Source organism: Oncorhynchus mykiss, chromosome 30 (genome assembly GCF_013265735.2).
Source record: "Oncorhynchus mykiss isolate Arlee chromosome 30, USDA_OmykA_1.1, whole genome shotgun sequence".
NCBI lineage: Eukaryota > Metazoa > Chordata > Actinopteri > Salmoniformes > Salmonidae > Oncorhynchus > Oncorhynchus mykiss.
This window is the reverse complement of record NC_050570.1, coordinates 32548397-32567223: the sequence shown is the minus strand read 5'-3', so window position 1 is coordinate 32567223 and position 18827 is coordinate 32548397. Positions and strand designations below refer to the sequence as shown.

Here is an 18827-nt window from a genome sequence, read left to right as displayed (position 1 = left end):
TGCCATTTAAAACTCCGATGGGAAAAGAGACGTGGGAGGGGATTTAGTGACAAGACCCCCCTCCCAGCTTTCGCTAAGAAGAGAAGCAAGAAAGCAGAGGAGAGAGTGGGAAATCAAAGAAAGGCAATAGCAGGTAGCCTACCCACTAGAGGGAAAAAGGGCAGTGTGTCTGTGTGTGTGTATATATACACAGTACCTGCTAGTGTGAAAGGAATCTCAGTCCCCACTCTCAGGAGTTGACAGCTGTGTGTACCCTGCTGTACCACCAGACACTGCCGTTACACTAACCAACAGACTGATTCCACCTGACTGAACCCCCATTTAAACCACCAGGACATTGTTCCCAATCCTAACATTGCACCATCTGTATATTGTGTGTGGGCATATGTTTCATACTTATAGGCCACAGTTATGCTGCACGAAAGAGTGGTAGACCGTGACGAATTCAAGCAGATGGCTGTGCCGTGCGTGAGATTGAGCGTTTACCTGATCAGGTCTTGGTGGGCAGGTGTGTCTGACTTAGATACGGTACTTCGCTGATGGCATTGGTGAGCGCGTGAGCGTTCGACTGTGGTTACTGGAAGTATGCCGGCTCTGTGTGAGATTGGCAGTGTCGTAAGGCGACGGTCAGCGCCACTTCACCAGGTCAAATTCGTGGTACACGTAAATGTACTCGGCGAGTGAAGGTGATTCTGAGAAACGGTTTACCTGTTTGAGGTCTGCGTGGGCCGGTGTGTCTGAGAAGCAGTAGTGGTGGAAGAGGCCCATCTTCTGGTTGAGGAGACAGTGGACAACGTGGGATCTGGCATTCTGCCACTGGACCAGCCTGACCAGTCCCCGGTTCAGAGACACACCAAGGTCCACCGACCAGTTATAGGTGTACAGGGTCACCTGGAGAGGGAGAGAGACATAGATCAACACTGAAATTGAGATCAACCCACCTCACATAGCCTACGGGTGGAAATAAATGGGCCAAATTGTGTCATACATACCCCCACCCACCCACAACTCACTCCCCCACCTCCTCTCCTCACCTTCTTATCCAGGATGTGTATGAGGAGGAACCTCTGTCTTGGGGCCACGCCCCTCGAGGCCTGCCCTGGGCTGAAACAATCAGACTGCTCCAAGGCCTCGAAGCGCTGGAAGCCCTTATGAGCTGGACCAATAGGGAGAGAGAAGACAGTGAGAGTGGGACGCAGGGGAAGGATGCAGACCAGGTTTGGGGTCAATGCCATTTATTCCAGTCAATACCGAAAGTAAACTGAAATTCTAATTCCATTTTGTCTTTATCGACAAGCAATGAGGCGCATTGGAATTGGAATTTTAGTTCCTGGATTGACTGAAATGTGATGGAATCGACCCCAACCTGACACAGCAGACAGAGGACAGACAGGAGAGAACCGGAGCTGAACCAGACTCTAGCGCAGTCTCCAAGATAAGGATGGTACGGTAGGATGGACTCAGGCCGACAATCAGTTTAACAAGGGGACCTTAATAATGTCACAGACTGAGAATCTTGCATCTCTTATGATCATCAAGTATATGATTACCATCAAGTATATTACCATCTGACCATCAAGTATATGACTAAACGGACAGTAAGTCACCCTATGGTGGGAGAGTGATTTCTGAACACGGTGCTATTAAGATGAAATAATAGACGCTTCTCATTACGTCCTATCAGACAGAGAACATCTCAGCAGGGTATTGTAAGGCCCCCCAAGACCAGTTGCATACAATTATTCACAGATCCATTCTTTGAGAGGCATGCAGGGGGCTACTCCACTGCTGCCTTTAGAGCAGGCAGAGAAGAAGGGGAAAAAAAACATTTCCTTTCTAAGAAATTGACTATTATTTTGCCAGACAGCCAGAGAGTTAAGCTTGAAGATAAATTGTAGCCCTTTATGAGAGTAGAAATTGTGAGATTTGAGTTGACATTTGGAATTGAAATATAAAAGTTTGGAGGGAGACGAGACAGAAGAAACTGTGCGAACTCTTCATATTCCACAGGTATAAGGTCATCCGTATCAAGCCACGTAAGCAACATGATTATATGATGCACAGCTCACAACATGCATTCAGTGAAGCATTCAGTGAAGCATTCAGTACAAATCATGTTTTTTTTACTGTTCTTTTTTTGGGACACATTCTTTGAGGCTTAAATGGGTAAATAGAACCATCAATAATGTCTTAGAAAATTCTACATGAATTTAAAACATACACATAAAACCAGAATAGCCCAGAGCCAGCGTTGCTTGGTTGGGGCTGGCTGGGGGTGAACTTACGTGTGAACCTACTATGAGGAGGGGGCAGAGTGAGACTTACGTGTGAACCTACTATGAGGAGGGGGCAGAGTGAGACTTACGTGTGAACCTACTATGAGGAGGGGGAAGAGTGAGACTTACGTGTGAACCTACTATGAGGAGGGGGCAGAGTGAGACTTACGTGTGAACATACTATGAGGAGGGGTCAGAGTGAGACTTAAGTGTGAACCTACTATGAGGAGGGGGCAGAGCGAGACTTACGTGTAAACCTACTAATCTCAGGGATGTTTTCATCATCTGAACTGTCTTCTGTGGGCAAACGGAGATGAGCACAAACAAACAGCATGATATTGGCAGGGTGCAGGCACAGACAACAAGACAGTTCTACAGTAGCTACACAGAGATACTCCGCTAACACTACAGACAGACATGCTTGCAAAAGAAAGAAAGAAGAAATAACAGCAACAGCGGTGATTGTCAGAGAGGGACAGAGGAGAGAGACGAGAATCCAAAGCGCAGTAGCAGACAGAGCATGTCGTGACAGGGTAAGCTTAGAAATAACGCCTTCGTGTACATCATGCACTTTGGTCTCCTACACCCATCTCCAGTTGATAATTAGGTATAAGCTAATAGTAACATGCCATTGGAGTGTTGTTTTTGAAGTGAGAGAAACTATCTAACTGATTTGATGCAATGAGTAATTTAGAAGTAAATTAGCTACAAAATGTTCCAGGTTGGGTTAGGATGAAGTATTTGGGTTCGGGCCCAGTTCTGCTATGGTGTGCCTGCTAGCTGGGTGGCTGAGCATCGTAATAATATCTCTCAGTATATGCTGATGTAGTATTTCCCACTTTTTCATTTCTCAATTTGCTGCTGCCATAAAGTCAGTTAGTAAAGCATGGTTGACCACAGAATCCCAAAGTTACAGAGGAGAAAAAGGTACCACATCATTTTTTTTTATTTCCCAAAACTAAATAAGGAAATGAGGCATAATTTGAGGTATAAAATAATCATCAAATACTAGCAAAGGGCAATGACTATGTTTAACTCCATGAATCTAAAATGTCAATAAAATCAAGGGTCGAACAAACGGCACCCTTAGCAGAATTGCTAAGAGCCGGATGCATCCGGTTTTCAGGGATGCAATTAATTCAACCGGACTTCCTTTTCCCCTGAAAACCGGATGCGGCACCTCTGCTCAGGCGTCTTTTTACACCTGCTACATTAGCTTAAGCAAACAGTGAACAGTGACTACTTTCAAAAGCAGAGGGATAATAGAACTCTGGCTTATGCAGGTACCTTGCTCTGTGCTGCAATGCCATTGGTGGAAGTTCCGTCCAATGAGGATGAAGGTTCTAGAGGTGGTAGGCGGTTGGCTGAGGTGGTGGATCAAAGGCAGGGGAGCAAACATGTCTCCTTGGGGACAACTAGGGGACCAAACAAAGAACACAAAACCATGATAAAGTAAGTTCATATCGAAACAATATCCGTACAACACTCGCTTGAAAAATGTGTTAATGGTCCTAGAAAAGTGTATATAGATGCTTTCCTGATAATAATGTATACATATTTGTATGCGTGATCATTTCAAAATGACCCACCTTGTCCTCTCAAACACCTTGACTGCGGTGTCACTGGCCAGGGAGCTGACCAGATTGACAATCTCTGTAAGGATGGGCGGGAGTAGAAACTGGGAGGCAATCTCAGCTGTGCACTGCTGAATCGACGGGCATCCTGTTTACACCAGAAGAAAGAACGAGAGAAAAGGAGAAGAAATAAGAGAAAATGAGAGTTAACCTTCAAATTGAACGCCTCTCGCAGAAAATAGATAGGAGACAATGGTATCGTCCCAAATAGCACCATCGTCTCTGTATAGTGCACTACTTTGATCAGAGAGGTTATACAGAGGGAATAGAGTGCAATTTGGGATAAAAAACAATATTTTCTATAACCCCTCCATCCCAATCTTCTCCCTCCTCTACACCCCAGCAGAAATAAGGACAGGGGTAAGGGAAGTGCAAAGAGGAGGGCAGAGGAGAGGGCAGAGGAGCCACTCACCAAGTTTAGCCATGAAGGTGATCCAGGGCTGACAGGTGACCTGGTATAGAGGGTGCAGGGTCCCAATGTCACCCTCCTCTAGCTGGGACACATGTCTCCTGTTGGAAAATACACACACCCATTAAACAGTGCAATACTACTGACGGAAACTCCACATTTGTGACTGAATTCAGGAAGGAGCTTATGTCCTCAAAAAACATCTATATCATACACTGCAGTTGGGGGGAAACGTGGAAAGTTATATTTTTTTAATTGTGTAAACATATCCTTTATCCTAGACAAGTAGGATAAAAAGAAATGCCCTTGAATGATTTCCACACTTTCTAAAGAGCTCTTCTTCGTTTACACCCATTCAGCATCAGTCACACCCCTCTTAAGCCTTAGCCCCACCCATCTCTTTAAGAATGAACACCCAAACGCACGAGTCAGCATGGCATTGTCCTCCAGAAAGTAGTCTATTTTTTATCCCTCTCCATTATCTCAGCCAATCATGGATCCTGCCTTTCTCCATACACTCACCGACCAGTTTATTAGGTACAGTGAGTTCAGTTTACTTGAGTGGCATGCACAGTCCCCAGACCTCAACCCAATAGAGCATATTTGGTATGAGATGGAAAAGGCTGTTTGCAGCATGAAAGTACCGGTGTCCAATCTGCAGCAACTGCGTGATGCCATCGCGTCAGCATGGACCAACATCCCTGTGGAACATTTCCGACACTTTGTAGAATGCCCCGAATAACTCAGGCTGTTCTGGAGGCACAGGGGTGTCCGACCCAGGACTAGATGGGTGTGCTTAATAAACTGTCCAGTGAGTGTAGCTCAATGCCTTCTCCTTGGCTTAATGAGATATTGAATCCGGCCACATTAAACAGCGGAGACCAGACCTAGGTTCAAGTGGTATTTTCTCTGTGTACTTCACTGAAAAGTACCTGCTTGAGTTTGCCTGTCACGATGAAATCAATGAAATAGTTCTAACTCCGCCCATCTGTAAATGCAGACAGGAAAAAAAAAGAAAAGAAAAAAGCATTTGGAAGAAAAAACCGATAGGGTTTGAACCCAGATCTAAATCCAGCCTGTGTATCTTCTAACCTCTGGGCCTGCTCCAGTTCTACAGCCAAGGCCTTCTCCTGGCTCCACTGCTGCTTCACGTTCTCCGTCTTGTGTCTCCTGCGTGTCCGACCCTCCTCCCCCTTCTCCTGCACGATGTCGTCTGTCGTCTTCGGGCTCCCCAGCTCAGAGGAGTCTGGCTTGCTCTGTAGGGAGGATAATAATTTCCTCACTGAATGAAATGGCAACATGGTGGTTCATAATCCAAATGTAGATATACATGTTGATCTCGGGTGGATGTAGCACTGACAGAACTAAACTCAGAGGATACTCACAGAAATGTTTTATGAAAAATTCTGAAATGGCACTCTACTCCCTAATCAAGTAAACTAGTTTTGGCCACTCTAACTGAAATAGAGTATTGCATTAGGGAATAGGGTGCCATTTTGGACAAAATCCTCTCTTACAACACATCACAAATCCAATGAAAGAGAACTTCACTCACCAGTATTTCCCAGAAGCTTCGGCGAGTGGTCTTGCCGGTGGGTGTAGTGGACTCAGGGGTGCTTGGTCCGGTGTTGGGGGTGGTCCCAAGGGGGGCAGGAATCAGGGTGATAGGGGAGGGGCTGTTCTTAACCCTCCTAGAGCCACTACGAGGCCGGAAGCTGTCCTTAAATTCCTTCACTTCCCTAACCTCCAGGTCATTCCCCTCCTTTGCTTCCAATGGAGGAGGACTTATAAGACCTATGGAAAAGATGTGGAGATAGACAAGGGATGAACCTGATAACATTAGACAATTTACTTTCCAAGAAGACCAATAAAGCATTTGCATTCGTTGTGCGGGCCAAAGGAAACAATATGTACTAAGCAGTAGAGCTGGGCGATATGGACAAAAATCCGTATCGCGATAAATTGCCTGAATTGATGCGATAACGATAAATAGAATGACACGTTTGTAACAATCTGCATAATTTCTCTCTTCTTACCCTTTAAACTACTACTGATAGTTTGATGGTTGTAGCCATCAATTGTCCCATTAACAACCACCCATGTTAGCAAAACTTAATTTCATTCATTTCTAACTTCACATTTCTCTAGAGGCTAGTTATTGCAAATGAATGATATCAGCAAAATGCCTGTGATAAGTGATAGGTATGGTCGGTGTCGATCCTTTTTCTGATGATTGTCCCAGCTTTACCAAGCAGGTACTGTAAAGGTAGTTCTAGTTCCTCACCGTTAGTGGAGTCCTCTCTCTGCCCTCTCCCCGGTGTAGTGCAGAACGTCTCCAGACACAGGGGATTCGGCAGGACCCGGAGTTCCATGATGACGTCACAGAGGGCGTGGCGCAGGGCCCCTCGCAGCTTGTCAGTCAGCTGGAGGGGGGAGACGTTACCTTGCTCCCAGATGTCAAAACGCACCCTCATCTCTGACCCTGTCAGGAAGAAGGAAGTGCAGATTCATGACTAATGAGAATTGCACTGAGCATGAGCAGAACTACTGTAGCCTGGTCCCTGCTACTGCAGAGCACACCTGATTAATGATGGTGTTATAGACAGCCCAGTAGAGCAGAGCCCAGCAGAGTTTAAGCAGCTCAGGTAGTAGGCTTCTAATTAATAATCTTACACAAACACATGGCAACGCAGTAGATTACCACATGAGAGGAGGTTATTTTTACTCTTCGAAACGAATTGCATTTTCTCAAACAAACTAGGAAGCATAAATCATATTTGCCAATTAAAGATGTTAGCTATATGCAAATAATATATATATATGTTTTATGCATGTCATTATTTGGATGAGGTTTTGATTATGATGAAGTTCATCATAATTTTATTCAATTGAACTCAATGTCACATTGACAAATACAATCCCCGTATCTAAGAAAGAGAGAATAAAAACTCGTTGTAAAATTATGCAATGACCATTATTATGTAAGCAGCTTTAGCAGTCCTACTCAAGGTGACTTGGCATTTAATTCCAGAGTGAGACCACTATGAACGACTTATTGCTCTGTTTATAAATGAATCCATCTTGTGAAATGGTACTGTAAGGAGATAGAATTTTACGATTCTCAAACACTTCCCCAGTGCAAAAAATGATATATATAATTCAATCACTTAATACAAATAGACAACGCAGCACATAATAGAAAACATATTTCATGACACTCGTTGAGAAGAAAAAGACACAGCAACACCTCCGCCAACGGTTGTCCTGGCTACTCAGGCTTGGTCATGTTCATCACGCACTAAATGGATGGGTACCATCTGAACCGCTCCAATAAGAATGATTCGGTTTTTTGTTTTCCAAAGCCAAAAAGGGCTACTATGTGCCCTAATAAACAGGACACTGATCTCTAAAAGAAACCCTACCAGGCTTTACCTGAGCTGAGGTTGTTGGAGTCCACCTTGATGACAGTTGTCAGGGTGTCAAACTGATCTGGCTGTAGGAGGATGGTGGATGCATCCCCTCTGGGTGGTGTGGTGCAGTACTGGGCTGGAAGCTGCAAGGGGCAGCCTTGAGCATCAACGAACGACAGGGCGATACAGGCGATACCTGAAGGGAACAGGTGAAATGTGGAGGACAGGGTGACCTAGAGTTACACTGATAGACTAATTAAAGGATGAATAAAGGTGGTGCTCTTTTTAAATGGTCCTTTGAGCCGGATAGTGTTTTTTTGTACATTATTAACAATAACCTTGACTATTGTGCATGTTGTTCACATCGAAACGCTAACCGTATTTTTCAAGTGAAATGAAGTGCAGTTTGAATGCAATAAACAACGACTTTGTGGGCCATTATAAGCTACAGAGATTCACCATTGATTCGGTCTGACATTCTCCTGCTGTAACATCAGAGGAACAACAGCATCAATGGATAAACCATGACCTTTCTACTACAACACAGTTGATGTTCCATCCCAACACAAACCAAGACAGCGTCGACTTCGGATTCTCACCCCCATCGCCCTGCATCTTCTATCCACCTCATAAAACCCTGCATCATACAGGGATTCCTCACCCATACAGGACACCTGCGCTAAATAACATTACTGCCGATCTGCCCGGGCCCATGTTTGGTTTGATACGACTATGGCTATTAGCTTGCACCGTTAGTGGGTAGAGGCAGGCGTGGAGTAGTGATTGATGGGCTGATGTACCTGGCAGGCTGGCGGGAGACATAGATGCATTACATTCATCACCTGGAATAAAACAGCAACACACACATGGGCTTTACACACGACTGCAGACGGTCATGCTACACCGCGTGCATGTTGTACGTGCGTATCTGCCTATTGCAGCCAGCTAGTCAGCAAAGCAGCCACTTGTCATTCTCAAACCACTAAACCCACTTATCAAGTGTTATGGTTTCTCTCCAGAAGATTTTACTACTACTACTGCTACTACTACTACAACTACTACTGCTGCTACTACTACTACTGCTACTGCTACTACTACTACTACTACTACATGCCTGCGCATTCTGATGACTGAACAGGTCAACCGGAGCAAGTGACTTGATTTCTTTTGTACTTTGAGTTTTGCGGGGACTCCGGTCCATTTTTCTTTGGCTACTTTAACAGGGTGGTTTATGAGGTCTGATGGACTGACCGGGCCGTCACCTGTGAGTCGCAAACGCGCACAGAAACACAATGCAACAGGTGTCCTTTTGTGTTCAGCAGTCCCTCCATAGTGGCTTTAACGTGAGAGGGTTTATCCCAAACAAATGGTACCCTATTCCCTATTTAGTGCACTACTTTTGACCAGGGCCCTTATGGCTCTGGTCAAAAGGAGTGCACTATACAGGGAATAAGGTGCTACAGAATTTGGGATGCAGCCTCTGACAGGCTGTCCGGGTTCTGTGACGGCTGCCCGTGTCAGCCAGGGCAATGAGCCAATGGATTGCTACAGCACATCAGTAATGGTGGCAGCCAGAAAACAGGATTTAGAGCTGATGGGCCTCTATCTATCTACAAGACAAGGCCACGCCGTTATCCTGTAAGGCCCTGAGCCAGACAGTCATTCAGTCAATTACACTACAGTTAGTCTGGACTGCGGATCCTTTCCACAGCCTTTGAAGAAGTCACACTGACATCCACTAGACAGACAAGACAGGACCGGGATGACATTTTCAAACTGTCTCAGCCTTAATTCAATTTCTTTTTTTTAAAGAACACCGAAAAATGCACATTTTAGGCTACATAGCATAGCCTTTCTTGGAATGAAAAGAGCTCTACAGATCCAAAGATAACATTTCTATAGGAAAGACGGTGAATAAAATACTACAACATTGTTTCATTCTGCTCAAAATAATTATTCCAGTATGAATGAGTAGCATTGCAGTGGCCCTGTGTTTAACCAGGCTATATATCTCAATAGCTGTAAATATCATTGCCTAATTGGAAGAAAAAAAAAACATTCAATTTCGTTTAAAAGCTGGATACTATTAAACATAAAAACGCACACATATTCCTATGCCTGATTATTTTCCATTCAATTTCTCATTGAGCAGCATCTCTTGATAGACTGCAGAAGCCATTATAACCAAGACCAAAGCCAATCAAGAACACATTGAAGCTTTAAAAAGGCGGCAAAAGTGCCACCCGACTACATTAAAAGAACGAAAGAACAGTCAGGTCACTCTGCATGCCACTTAAAAAGTAATGCAGAGAGCAATGGGCAACTCAAATAAGCAATCCGGTCCACATTAAACACTACTGTTGTTGAAGTGCAGCCAATTTACTTCCAAAGAGCCAATCTCCCTTAAAGAGTAAAACACAGCCAAATAAAGCCATATGGAAAATGAGGCAAGAGCAGGAGCACCCCCAGCCAGCCAGGCCAGTAGAGCCAAGGTAGCTAGGGGTTCAACATCAACATGATACCTTGGAACTGAGAGGGTGGGAAGAGGTGTTGAACGAGGTCCGACATGGTACCTGAGTCAACAGACAGACAGACAGACAGGCAGACATACCCTCAATACATTACCTTCTAGTATCATCAGATATGACAGGTGTCTCTTTTCAGCTCCTGTCTGAAGGCCAGATGGTGCATCAGTAGCTAATGTAACGTATGGTATGTTGCAAACTGTGTACTAAGTAGTGCAAACTGATGAGGAATCGGCGGAGTCAGTGGAACAAGCATCTTCAGATCATCTCTAATTAGGGTCGCCAAGGGTTCCCGCTAACTTTCCCAAAATCCACAGATTTTTCCAGAAATCCTGGTCGGAGAATTACGGATTTCCTGCTTATTCCCTCCTGGTTCTGCGAACTTCCAACCCGGGATTTCTAGAAAATGTGTACATTTGTGGATAGCTTCCGGAATTTAGCAACCCCATCTCTGATTGATCTACCAATTGAATGCAAATGTCCAGGAGACCTGGGCCTGGGCCTCTACTAGCTCTGGTCCAGGGCATCAGTGCAGCTCAAGTCTCAGTGTTAACAAGCCACACTAATGCCCTGGACCAGAGCTAGGCCTCCACTAGCCTGGCACTACACTCTTTCACTTCCTTTATGCACAGACATTGCTACTATTTTATCACACATACAATAAACAGACATGAGTTATTATAGGAGTTATTTGTTGCAGGGCCTTCGTACACAGTTATCAGTAAGAGGAAAATATCTCTGTCTGAATTCTGCAATAAAACGAGGTCTATAAGCTCACTGAGATGGAATCGCTGAAGCAGCAGCCCATGTTAAAATGCCTTCCGTGGTATTCAAGCACAGTAGGCGTGTAGTTTAGGTTGTGACTTTTCTACAAGATTAAATGTGGTAACCATCGGAAAACAGTTTCTTAATAAGCTGGCCGTGGAACACAACAGTGCAAGGCTAAACCTTCCATCTCTGGCAGAGTGGCAGTCTGCACCTGACATATTCTCACGGCAGGCAGGGATCAAGTCAAATCAAATCACTCAAGCACCTTGTTGTGCAATACTTCAAATGAATAAGATGCTGTCAGAGCTTCCCTTCACAGCAAATAAAAAGCAGTGAGACTGCATGGGGAATGAATGCAAAAGCCTGGGTTGTGTGTGCATCTAAAATGGCACCCTATTCCCTTTATAGTGCACTCGGGCCTATAGGGCTCGGGTTAAAACTAGTGTGCTATATGAGGAATAGGGTGCCATTTGGGAAGCAACCTGGAGGGAACCCCGTCCCGAATAAACATCACCCTTGGTACTTTGAGTAGGACACTGCAGAGAAGTCAGTTTAAGTGAGATATCAGCCTGTTTTGAAACAATATTTATGACGACAGGCAGTGGGGATAATATAGGAGCCGTGTGTTTAATCATTATAGCTGTCAACACACTATATAATCAACAGGATAGGTGGAGAAATGTCTTACTATAGGCTAATCCCAACCGACAGGAGGCCATATCACACACGTGCACGCTCGCACCCGGGCGCACGGCAATAGCATGTGCTGTCCCCAAAGAAAGATGATCTGATCCTCAAGCAGGGGAATACACAACAAAACAGGCCATTATTCAGTCTCGTTTCATTTTTTGGCAAGTTATCCACCAAAGCACACTTCACATATGGAAGTTGGCGAGTCTGATGGGCCAGTCACCTTGGGAGAACGAGTGTAACACTAACCAGAGAAACGAACATTCTATACCAGAAGTGCCTAAGCAGAACAAAAGTCAGCTTAGTGCGTATTAGCTATGCAAGGCAGTGCTGTGATAATTTTCCGTGCGATTATTTAATGTGGTGAAAAGTATAAATAGGGAAAGAGGTTGTCAGCACAACCTGTGATATCACTCCCTCGAAGTCAGCAGCTTATAAACACACACACACACGACTCCGCTGAGCAAAAAACGTCAAGTAGAGGAGAGAAAATACAGCCTCCGCTAAATAATTTGAGACAACAAGTGAAGGCTACCTAATTATAAAGAAACACAATATCAGCTGGTGAATCAGGTGTAGGGTGCGCTATGCCAACTGCAATGGGATACGTGTGTGTGCACGCGAGAGAGAGAGAGAGAGAGAGAGAGAGAGAGAGAGAGAGAGAAAGAGGGACAGTGCAAGACCGCAAGAAAGCAAGACAGAGAGAGAGACAGACAGAGAGATAGACATTGTGCAGGGACAGAGTGAGAGGACAGTGTGTGTACAGGGACAGCTGAGAGAAGAGAGAAAATAACTTCCGTACCTTTCCCTCCAGTCCCCTGGCCCCCAGGCTTATTGTAGAGGTAGACATCAGAGTCAGGTAGTTCACTGCTCTGATGGAAGTAGTGCTGAGAGAGAGAGAGAGCGAGAGATAGAGAGAGAGAAGAGATGTGTGATTTAACACACACAATTCAAACTTGTCAAAATAAATGTAGTCACTACTTTATCCATCAGTGGATTGGTCCTCTTTTTGAATTCATCTAGCCTACACCCCTTCATAGGGAACTGTATACACCACACGTGCATCAATTGAATGGTCCCCTTCTATCATCCTCTCAAACTGACAAATACGTCGCTGAAAAAAACGCTTTGACCAATTAGATCAGCTCTGAAAAAGATCTGATGAGATGGGTCAAAAGAGAGTGGAAAAGAGATCTGAATTGGGCAGCCCTAGTGCTGGGAGTAATGTTACCCGGCATTTTTGACACTTGGGACAAAAATCACTTATTAAAGCGGCATCACACCAGAAAATGTTGGTGGGACAGAGGTCGGTTAATATATTGGTTTAAATTCTCCCAAAGTTGAGAGGGAGAGAGGTGGGACATGATATACACGCTTTCACTTGCAGAAGCAGATTTTGCCCCTGATGTCGGTATGCAGGATGAGGCTGGGCTGTAGTCTACCTCGAAGTGGTGCTCGCTGTACTGTAGCCGTCTGTGGACTCAGTGTAGTGGTACCAGTGTAGTGTACAAGTAGTGTTGCATACCTTGAAGTGGTGTTCTACGTAGCTGTCTGTGTACTTGGGGATGTGGAGGAAGATGAGCAGGTTCTGCCTGAGGTAGTGGGCCACAGCAGGGGTCCAGGGCATGAAGCACTGCGGCAGAGTAAACTCCATCACCTCAGTGGCTGGAGAGCCTGACGGCTGGATAAACTGAGGGGAGAACATCAACACGTCAATGTCTCTCCCATTCCTACTAAATTCTAAGTAATCTCTGAAACCCATAACTGAATATTTAGTCTTTTCCACAAGAGATTCAGAAGCAAATCTCAACACTACTTCTGGGGGTGAAAGAAGCTACATTTGAACTGGCGAAAATAGCATATTTAGCCCCTTCCCGCCACAGAACAAACCGAACGGTTCGGCTAAAATCTCTGCCTCCATTAAATCACGATTCATCAAAAGAATATGTGACACTAGTGCACCAAATAATTTACCTCCACGTCAGCAGGGGTGAGTTTGCAGTTCCTGCCCAGCATGATGGTGATGATGTCCAGGGTGGTCTCATCCAGACGCTTCCTCAGAACCTTCACCAGCTCATCTGTAATCTCTGGACCTGTGTTGGACACCAGGCAGAGACAAGGGTCAGGAGAAGACCTCAAACCATAGCTTTTTATTGTAAAAATTTAAAAAAATAAAAAATAATAATAATAATAATAATAATAATCTGTCATCTCCTCACCTCTCCATCGCTTTGACCAGAAAGAACTGACCAGGTGAAAGCCAGGCTAATGATGAGTGTCCACCATATTGTTTTAAATTATGTATTTTTCCCATCAGTGCATATGAAGGGGAGATGACAGATTAAGCAATTAAAATCGAGACCATGTCAAAATGACCCTTGCCTCAGACCTGACTTGGCTGATGAACAAACCTGACTTCTTCAATGAACAAAGACATAAGAAAACATTACTTTGAGAAGGTCCACAGCTCATCAGTGGTGGTGCGTTAAGCCAAATCAGGAATCGTATCAGATCTCCAAATGTGCACATTTATATACCTACACTACCTTTCAAAAGTTTGGGGTCACTTAGAAATGTCCTTGTTTTTGAAAGAAAAGCACATTTTTTTGTCCATTAAAATAACATCAAACTGATCAGAAATACAGTGTAGAAATTGTTAATGTTGTAAATGACTATTGTAGCTGGAAACGGCTGATTTTTTATGGAATATCTACATAGGCGTACAGAGGCCCATTATCAGCAACCATCACTCCTGTATTCCAATGGCACGTTGTGTTAGCTAATCCAAGTTGATCATTTTAAAAGGCTAATTGATCATTAGAAAACATTCTTGCAATTATGTTAGCACAGCTGAAAACTGTTATTCTGATTAAAGAAGCAATAAAACTGGCCTTCTTTAGACTAGTTGAGTATCTGGAGCATCAGCATTTGTGGGTTCGATTACAGGCTTAAAATGGCCAGAAACAAAGAACTTTCTTCTGAAACTCGTCAGTCTATTCTTGTTCTGAGAAATGAAGGCTATTCCTTGCGAGAAATTGCCAAGAAACTGAAGTTCTCGTACAATGCTGTGTACTACTCCCTTCACAGAACAGCGCAAACTGGCTCTAACCAGAATAGAAAGAGGAGTGGGAGGCCCCGGTGCACACCTGAGCAAGAGGACAAGTACATTAGTGTGTCTAGTTTGAGAAACAGACACCTCATAAGTCCTCAACTGGCAGCTTCATTAAATAGTACCTGCCAAACACCAGTCTCAACGTCAACAGTGAAGAGGCGACTCCGGGATGCTGGCCTTCTTTGTGTCTGTGTTCTTTTGCCCATCTTAATCTTTTATTTTTGTTGGCCAGTCAGATATGGCTTTTTCTTTGCAACTCTGCTTAGGAAGGCCAGCATCTCGGAGTTGGCGCTTCACTGTTGACGTTGAAACTGGTGTTTTGCGGGTACTATTTAATGAAGCTGCCAGTTGTACACAGTAGTGTACATCTGTGTGCAGGCCAGGTGGCCTATAGGCCTACTTCTATGCGTAATCAGGTGCCCGTCCTTACTCAACATTGACAGGAGCGCTCTGAACAAAATACAATTACTAAATTGACCAAACTCACAAACGGAATGAAATAAACATAGGTTGTGCTCTCTGCAAATAACATGTCCACTCCGATAATGAGAATGGTAAAAGACTGGAATAATAATACATTGAATCCATTAACAGAAATGACCGTAACCAAACAAACATTATAGATTAGAAATTCTAGGAATGTACTACTGGTGACATATGTAATGGGGAATTCATATACACTAACTATCAAATGCAAACAATTCACACAATTAAGTTATGAAAAAATGAATGTACATAAATTGGCAGGAGAGATTGTATCCTGGAGAGAGACATGCATTGTGCATTTTAGCCACACTCCCCTTCTTCTTGGACAGTGTCATCCCTGCTGCCTCTGTACTGTATTTGTTCACTGAGATGGGCAGGAATAAGAAGTCTCTTGTGCCATAAAAAAAAATATATATATATATATATCTTCGCTACTGCTCAAAAAAAAAAAATCTTGGTCGACCAACATCCTATCGACCAAAGAATCGGACAGTCAACTAATTGGGGTCAGCCCTAATCCAGAGCATCCCAAACATGCTCGATGGGTGACATGTCTGGTGAGTACGCAGGCCATGAAATACATTTTCAGCTTCCAGGAATTGTGTAGAGATCCTTGCGACATTCAGCATTATCATGCTGAAACATGAGGTGATGGCGGCAGATGAATGGCATGACAATGGGCCTCAGGATCTCGTCACGGTATCTCTGTGCATTCAAATTGTCATTGATAAAAGACAATTCTGTTCGTTGTCCATAGCTTATGCCTGCCATACCATAACCCCACAGCCACCGTCGGGCACTCTGTTCACAACGTTGACATCAGCAAACCGCTCGCTCACTGAACACCTTACACGCTGTCCGCCATCTGCCTTGGTAAAGCTGAAACTGGGATTCATAAGTGAAAAGCACACTTCTCCAGCATGTCAGTGGGCATCAAAAGTGAGTATTTGCCAACTCAAGTCAGTTACGACGCCGAACTGCAGTCAAGTCAAGACCCTGATGAGGACAACGAGCACGCAGATGAGCTGAGACTGTTTGAGAGTTTGTGCAGAAATTCTTCAGTTGTGTAAACCCACAGTTTCATCAACTGTCCGGGTGACTGGCGTGGTTACACCTGGTCTGTGGATGTGAGGCCAGTTGGACGTACTGCCAACATCTCTAAAACGACATTGGAGGCGGGCTATGGTAAAAAAAAATTGACATTACATTCTCTGCCAACAGCTCTGGTGGATATTCCTGCAGTCTGCATGCCAATTGCACGCACCCTCAAAACTTCACATATGTGGCATTGTGTTGTGTGACAAAATTGCACATTTTAGAGTAGCCTTTTATTGTCCCCAGCACAAGGTGCAGCTGAGTAATGATCATGCTGTCAGCTTCTTCATATGCCCCACCTGTCAGGTCGATGGATTATCTTGGCAAAAGAGAAAGGCTCACTAACAGGGATGTAAAAAAAAAAAGAAGTGTGCACAACATTAGAGATAAGTTTTTGCGCTTATGGAACATTTCTGGGATCTTTCATTTCAGCTCGTGAAACATGGGACCAACACTTTAAAAATGATGCGTTTATATTTTTGTTTCCGTGTATAACGGCTGCTTCTCTACTTCAAATGGTGTATTGCTGACTTCCTTTACTGTTGAGAGGATACCTTAGAGGTGTTTCTCTCTGACATATTTATGCAAATCAATGCTCAGTAAGGAGTCTGGAGCAATGACTGTATTTATGAACGGACAAAGCCATCAATCATGTGACGCAATTCATTCCTATGTGAAGACTGAACAGCGCATTGAAGCCAAATGAAGTCGGTTAAGATGGCATGACATAACATGCACAGTTTGAGCTACTCCAGGAAATTACATTTCAGGCTAACTCATGCTGCCCTCTCTCATGGAGTAACTCAAGTTGAAGGCCGACCAGGGTACTGCAGGCTGCCATTAGCAACTTAATTATCTTTATAACTTCCAAGGTTCTCCCCAGGATTTTTTAACAAGGTGGTGCTCGTCGTCGTGTTGCAACCGTGGACAGACCATTTTTATGCAATACGCTCTTCAGCACTTGGCGGTCCCGTTCTGTGAGCTTATGTGGCCTCCCATTTTGCGTCTGAGTGATCGAATCCCTGAGCTGACAAGGTAAAATATCTGCCCATGTGCAAGGCAGTTAACCCACTGTTCCCCGGGCGCTAATGACATGGATGTCGTTTATGGCAGCCTCCCGCACCTCTACGATTCAGAGGGGTTGGGTTAAATGCGGAAGACACATTTCAGTTGAATGCATTCAGTTGTACAACTGACTAGGTATCCCCCTTCCCCTTTGTTGCTCCTATATGTTTCCACTTCACAATAACAACACTTACAGTTGACCGGGGGAGTTCTAGCAGGGCAGACATTTGACGAACTGACTTGTTGGAAAGGTGGCACCCTATGACAGTGCCACGTTGAAAGTCACTGAGCTTTTCAGTGAGGCCATTCTACTGCCAGTGTTTGTCTATGGAGATTGCATGGCGGTGTGCTTTATACACCTGTCAGCAACGGGTGTGGCTGAAATAGCTGAATCCACAAAATTAAAAAGGGGTGTTCACACACTTTTGTATATATAGTGTACATATTATGTTTATAAATGAAATATTGTCTAGGCTACTCAAGAAATTTGACATTACAGTATTCAGACGTAGCCTACAAACGTCAATGGAAAAGGTGAACTGTCTGTTCTACCGTTAAAATGTGCTTCGGATCAGATCGCGTAGAGCAAAATACCGCTGCTTATCAACAGTATTTACTACTGTGAAGCCTACAGTGCCTTGCAAAAGTATACATTCCCCTTGGCGTTTTTCCTGTTTTGTTGCCTTACAATCTGCAATTTAAATTGATTTTATTTGAATTTCATGCAATGAACATACACAAAATAGTCCAAATGGCAAAGTGGTGCGTGCATATGTTTTCACCCCCTTTGCTATGAAGCTCCTAAATAAGATCTGGTGCAACCAATTACCTTCAGAAGTCATATAATTAGTCACCTGTGTGCAATCGAAGTGTCACATGATCTGTCACATGATCTCAGTATATATACAGCCCTGTTCTGAAAAGCCCCAGAGTCTGCAACACCACCAAGCAAGGGAGCTCCCCAAACAGGTCAGGGACAAAGTTGTGTAGAAGTACAGATCAGGGTTGGGGCGTAAAAAAATATCTGAAACTTTGAACATCCCACGCAGCACCATTATATCCATTATTAAAAAATGGAAAGAATATGGCACCACAACAAACCTGCCAAGAGAGGGCCGTCCACCAAAACTCACAGACCATAATCAGAGGCAACAAAGAGACCAAAGATAATCCCGAGGGAGCTGCAAAGCTCCACAGCAGAGATTGGAGTATCTGTCCATAAGAATACTTTAAGCCATACACTCCACAGAGCTTGGCTTTATGGAAGAGTGGTCAGAAAAAAGTAATTGCTTTAAGAAAAAAATAAGTAAACACGTTTGGTGTTTGCCAAAAGGCATGTGGGAGACTCCCCAAACAT

General features: G+C 44.1%; 1 protein-coding gene across 7 annotated transcripts in view; it reads right to left on the bottom strand.

Moving 5' to 3' along the window:
* Positions 1 to 18827, bottom strand: part of LOC110521731 (KICSTOR complex protein SZT2) — a 106324-nt gene that overhangs the window by 30277 nt on the left and 57220 nt on the right. For 3 of the 7 annotated variants that reach the window (XM_036969010.1, XM_036969016.1, XM_036969012.1), the window contains 14 exons: positions 13687 to 13805; positions 13238 to 13402; positions 12515 to 12599; positions 10252 to 10302; positions 7752 to 7925; positions 6604 to 6801; positions 5875 to 6113; positions 5412 to 5575; positions 4323 to 4420; positions 3866 to 3998; positions 3564 to 3691; positions 2526 to 2573; positions 1035 to 1156; positions 709 to 891 (listed from right to left, as the gene is read on the bottom strand). In XM_036969010.1, the coding sequence (XP_036824905.1) occupies positions 709 to 891; positions 1035 to 1156; positions 2526 to 2573; positions 3564 to 3691; positions 3866 to 3998; positions 4323 to 4420; positions 5412 to 5575; positions 5875 to 6113; positions 6604 to 6801; positions 7752 to 7925; positions 10252 to 10302; positions 12515 to 12599; positions 13238 to 13402; positions 13687 to 13805 (1907 nt within the window). The remainder of the gene's footprint in view (positions 1 to 708; positions 892 to 1034; positions 1157 to 2525; positions 2574 to 3563; positions 3692 to 3865; positions 3999 to 4322; positions 4421 to 5411; positions 5576 to 5874; positions 6114 to 6603; positions 6802 to 7751; positions 7926 to 10251; positions 10303 to 12514; positions 12600 to 13237; positions 13403 to 13686; positions 13806 to 18827) is intronic. The other 4 variants (XM_036969014.1, XM_036969017.1, XM_036969011.1 and 1 more) reach the window with 3 other exon arrangements.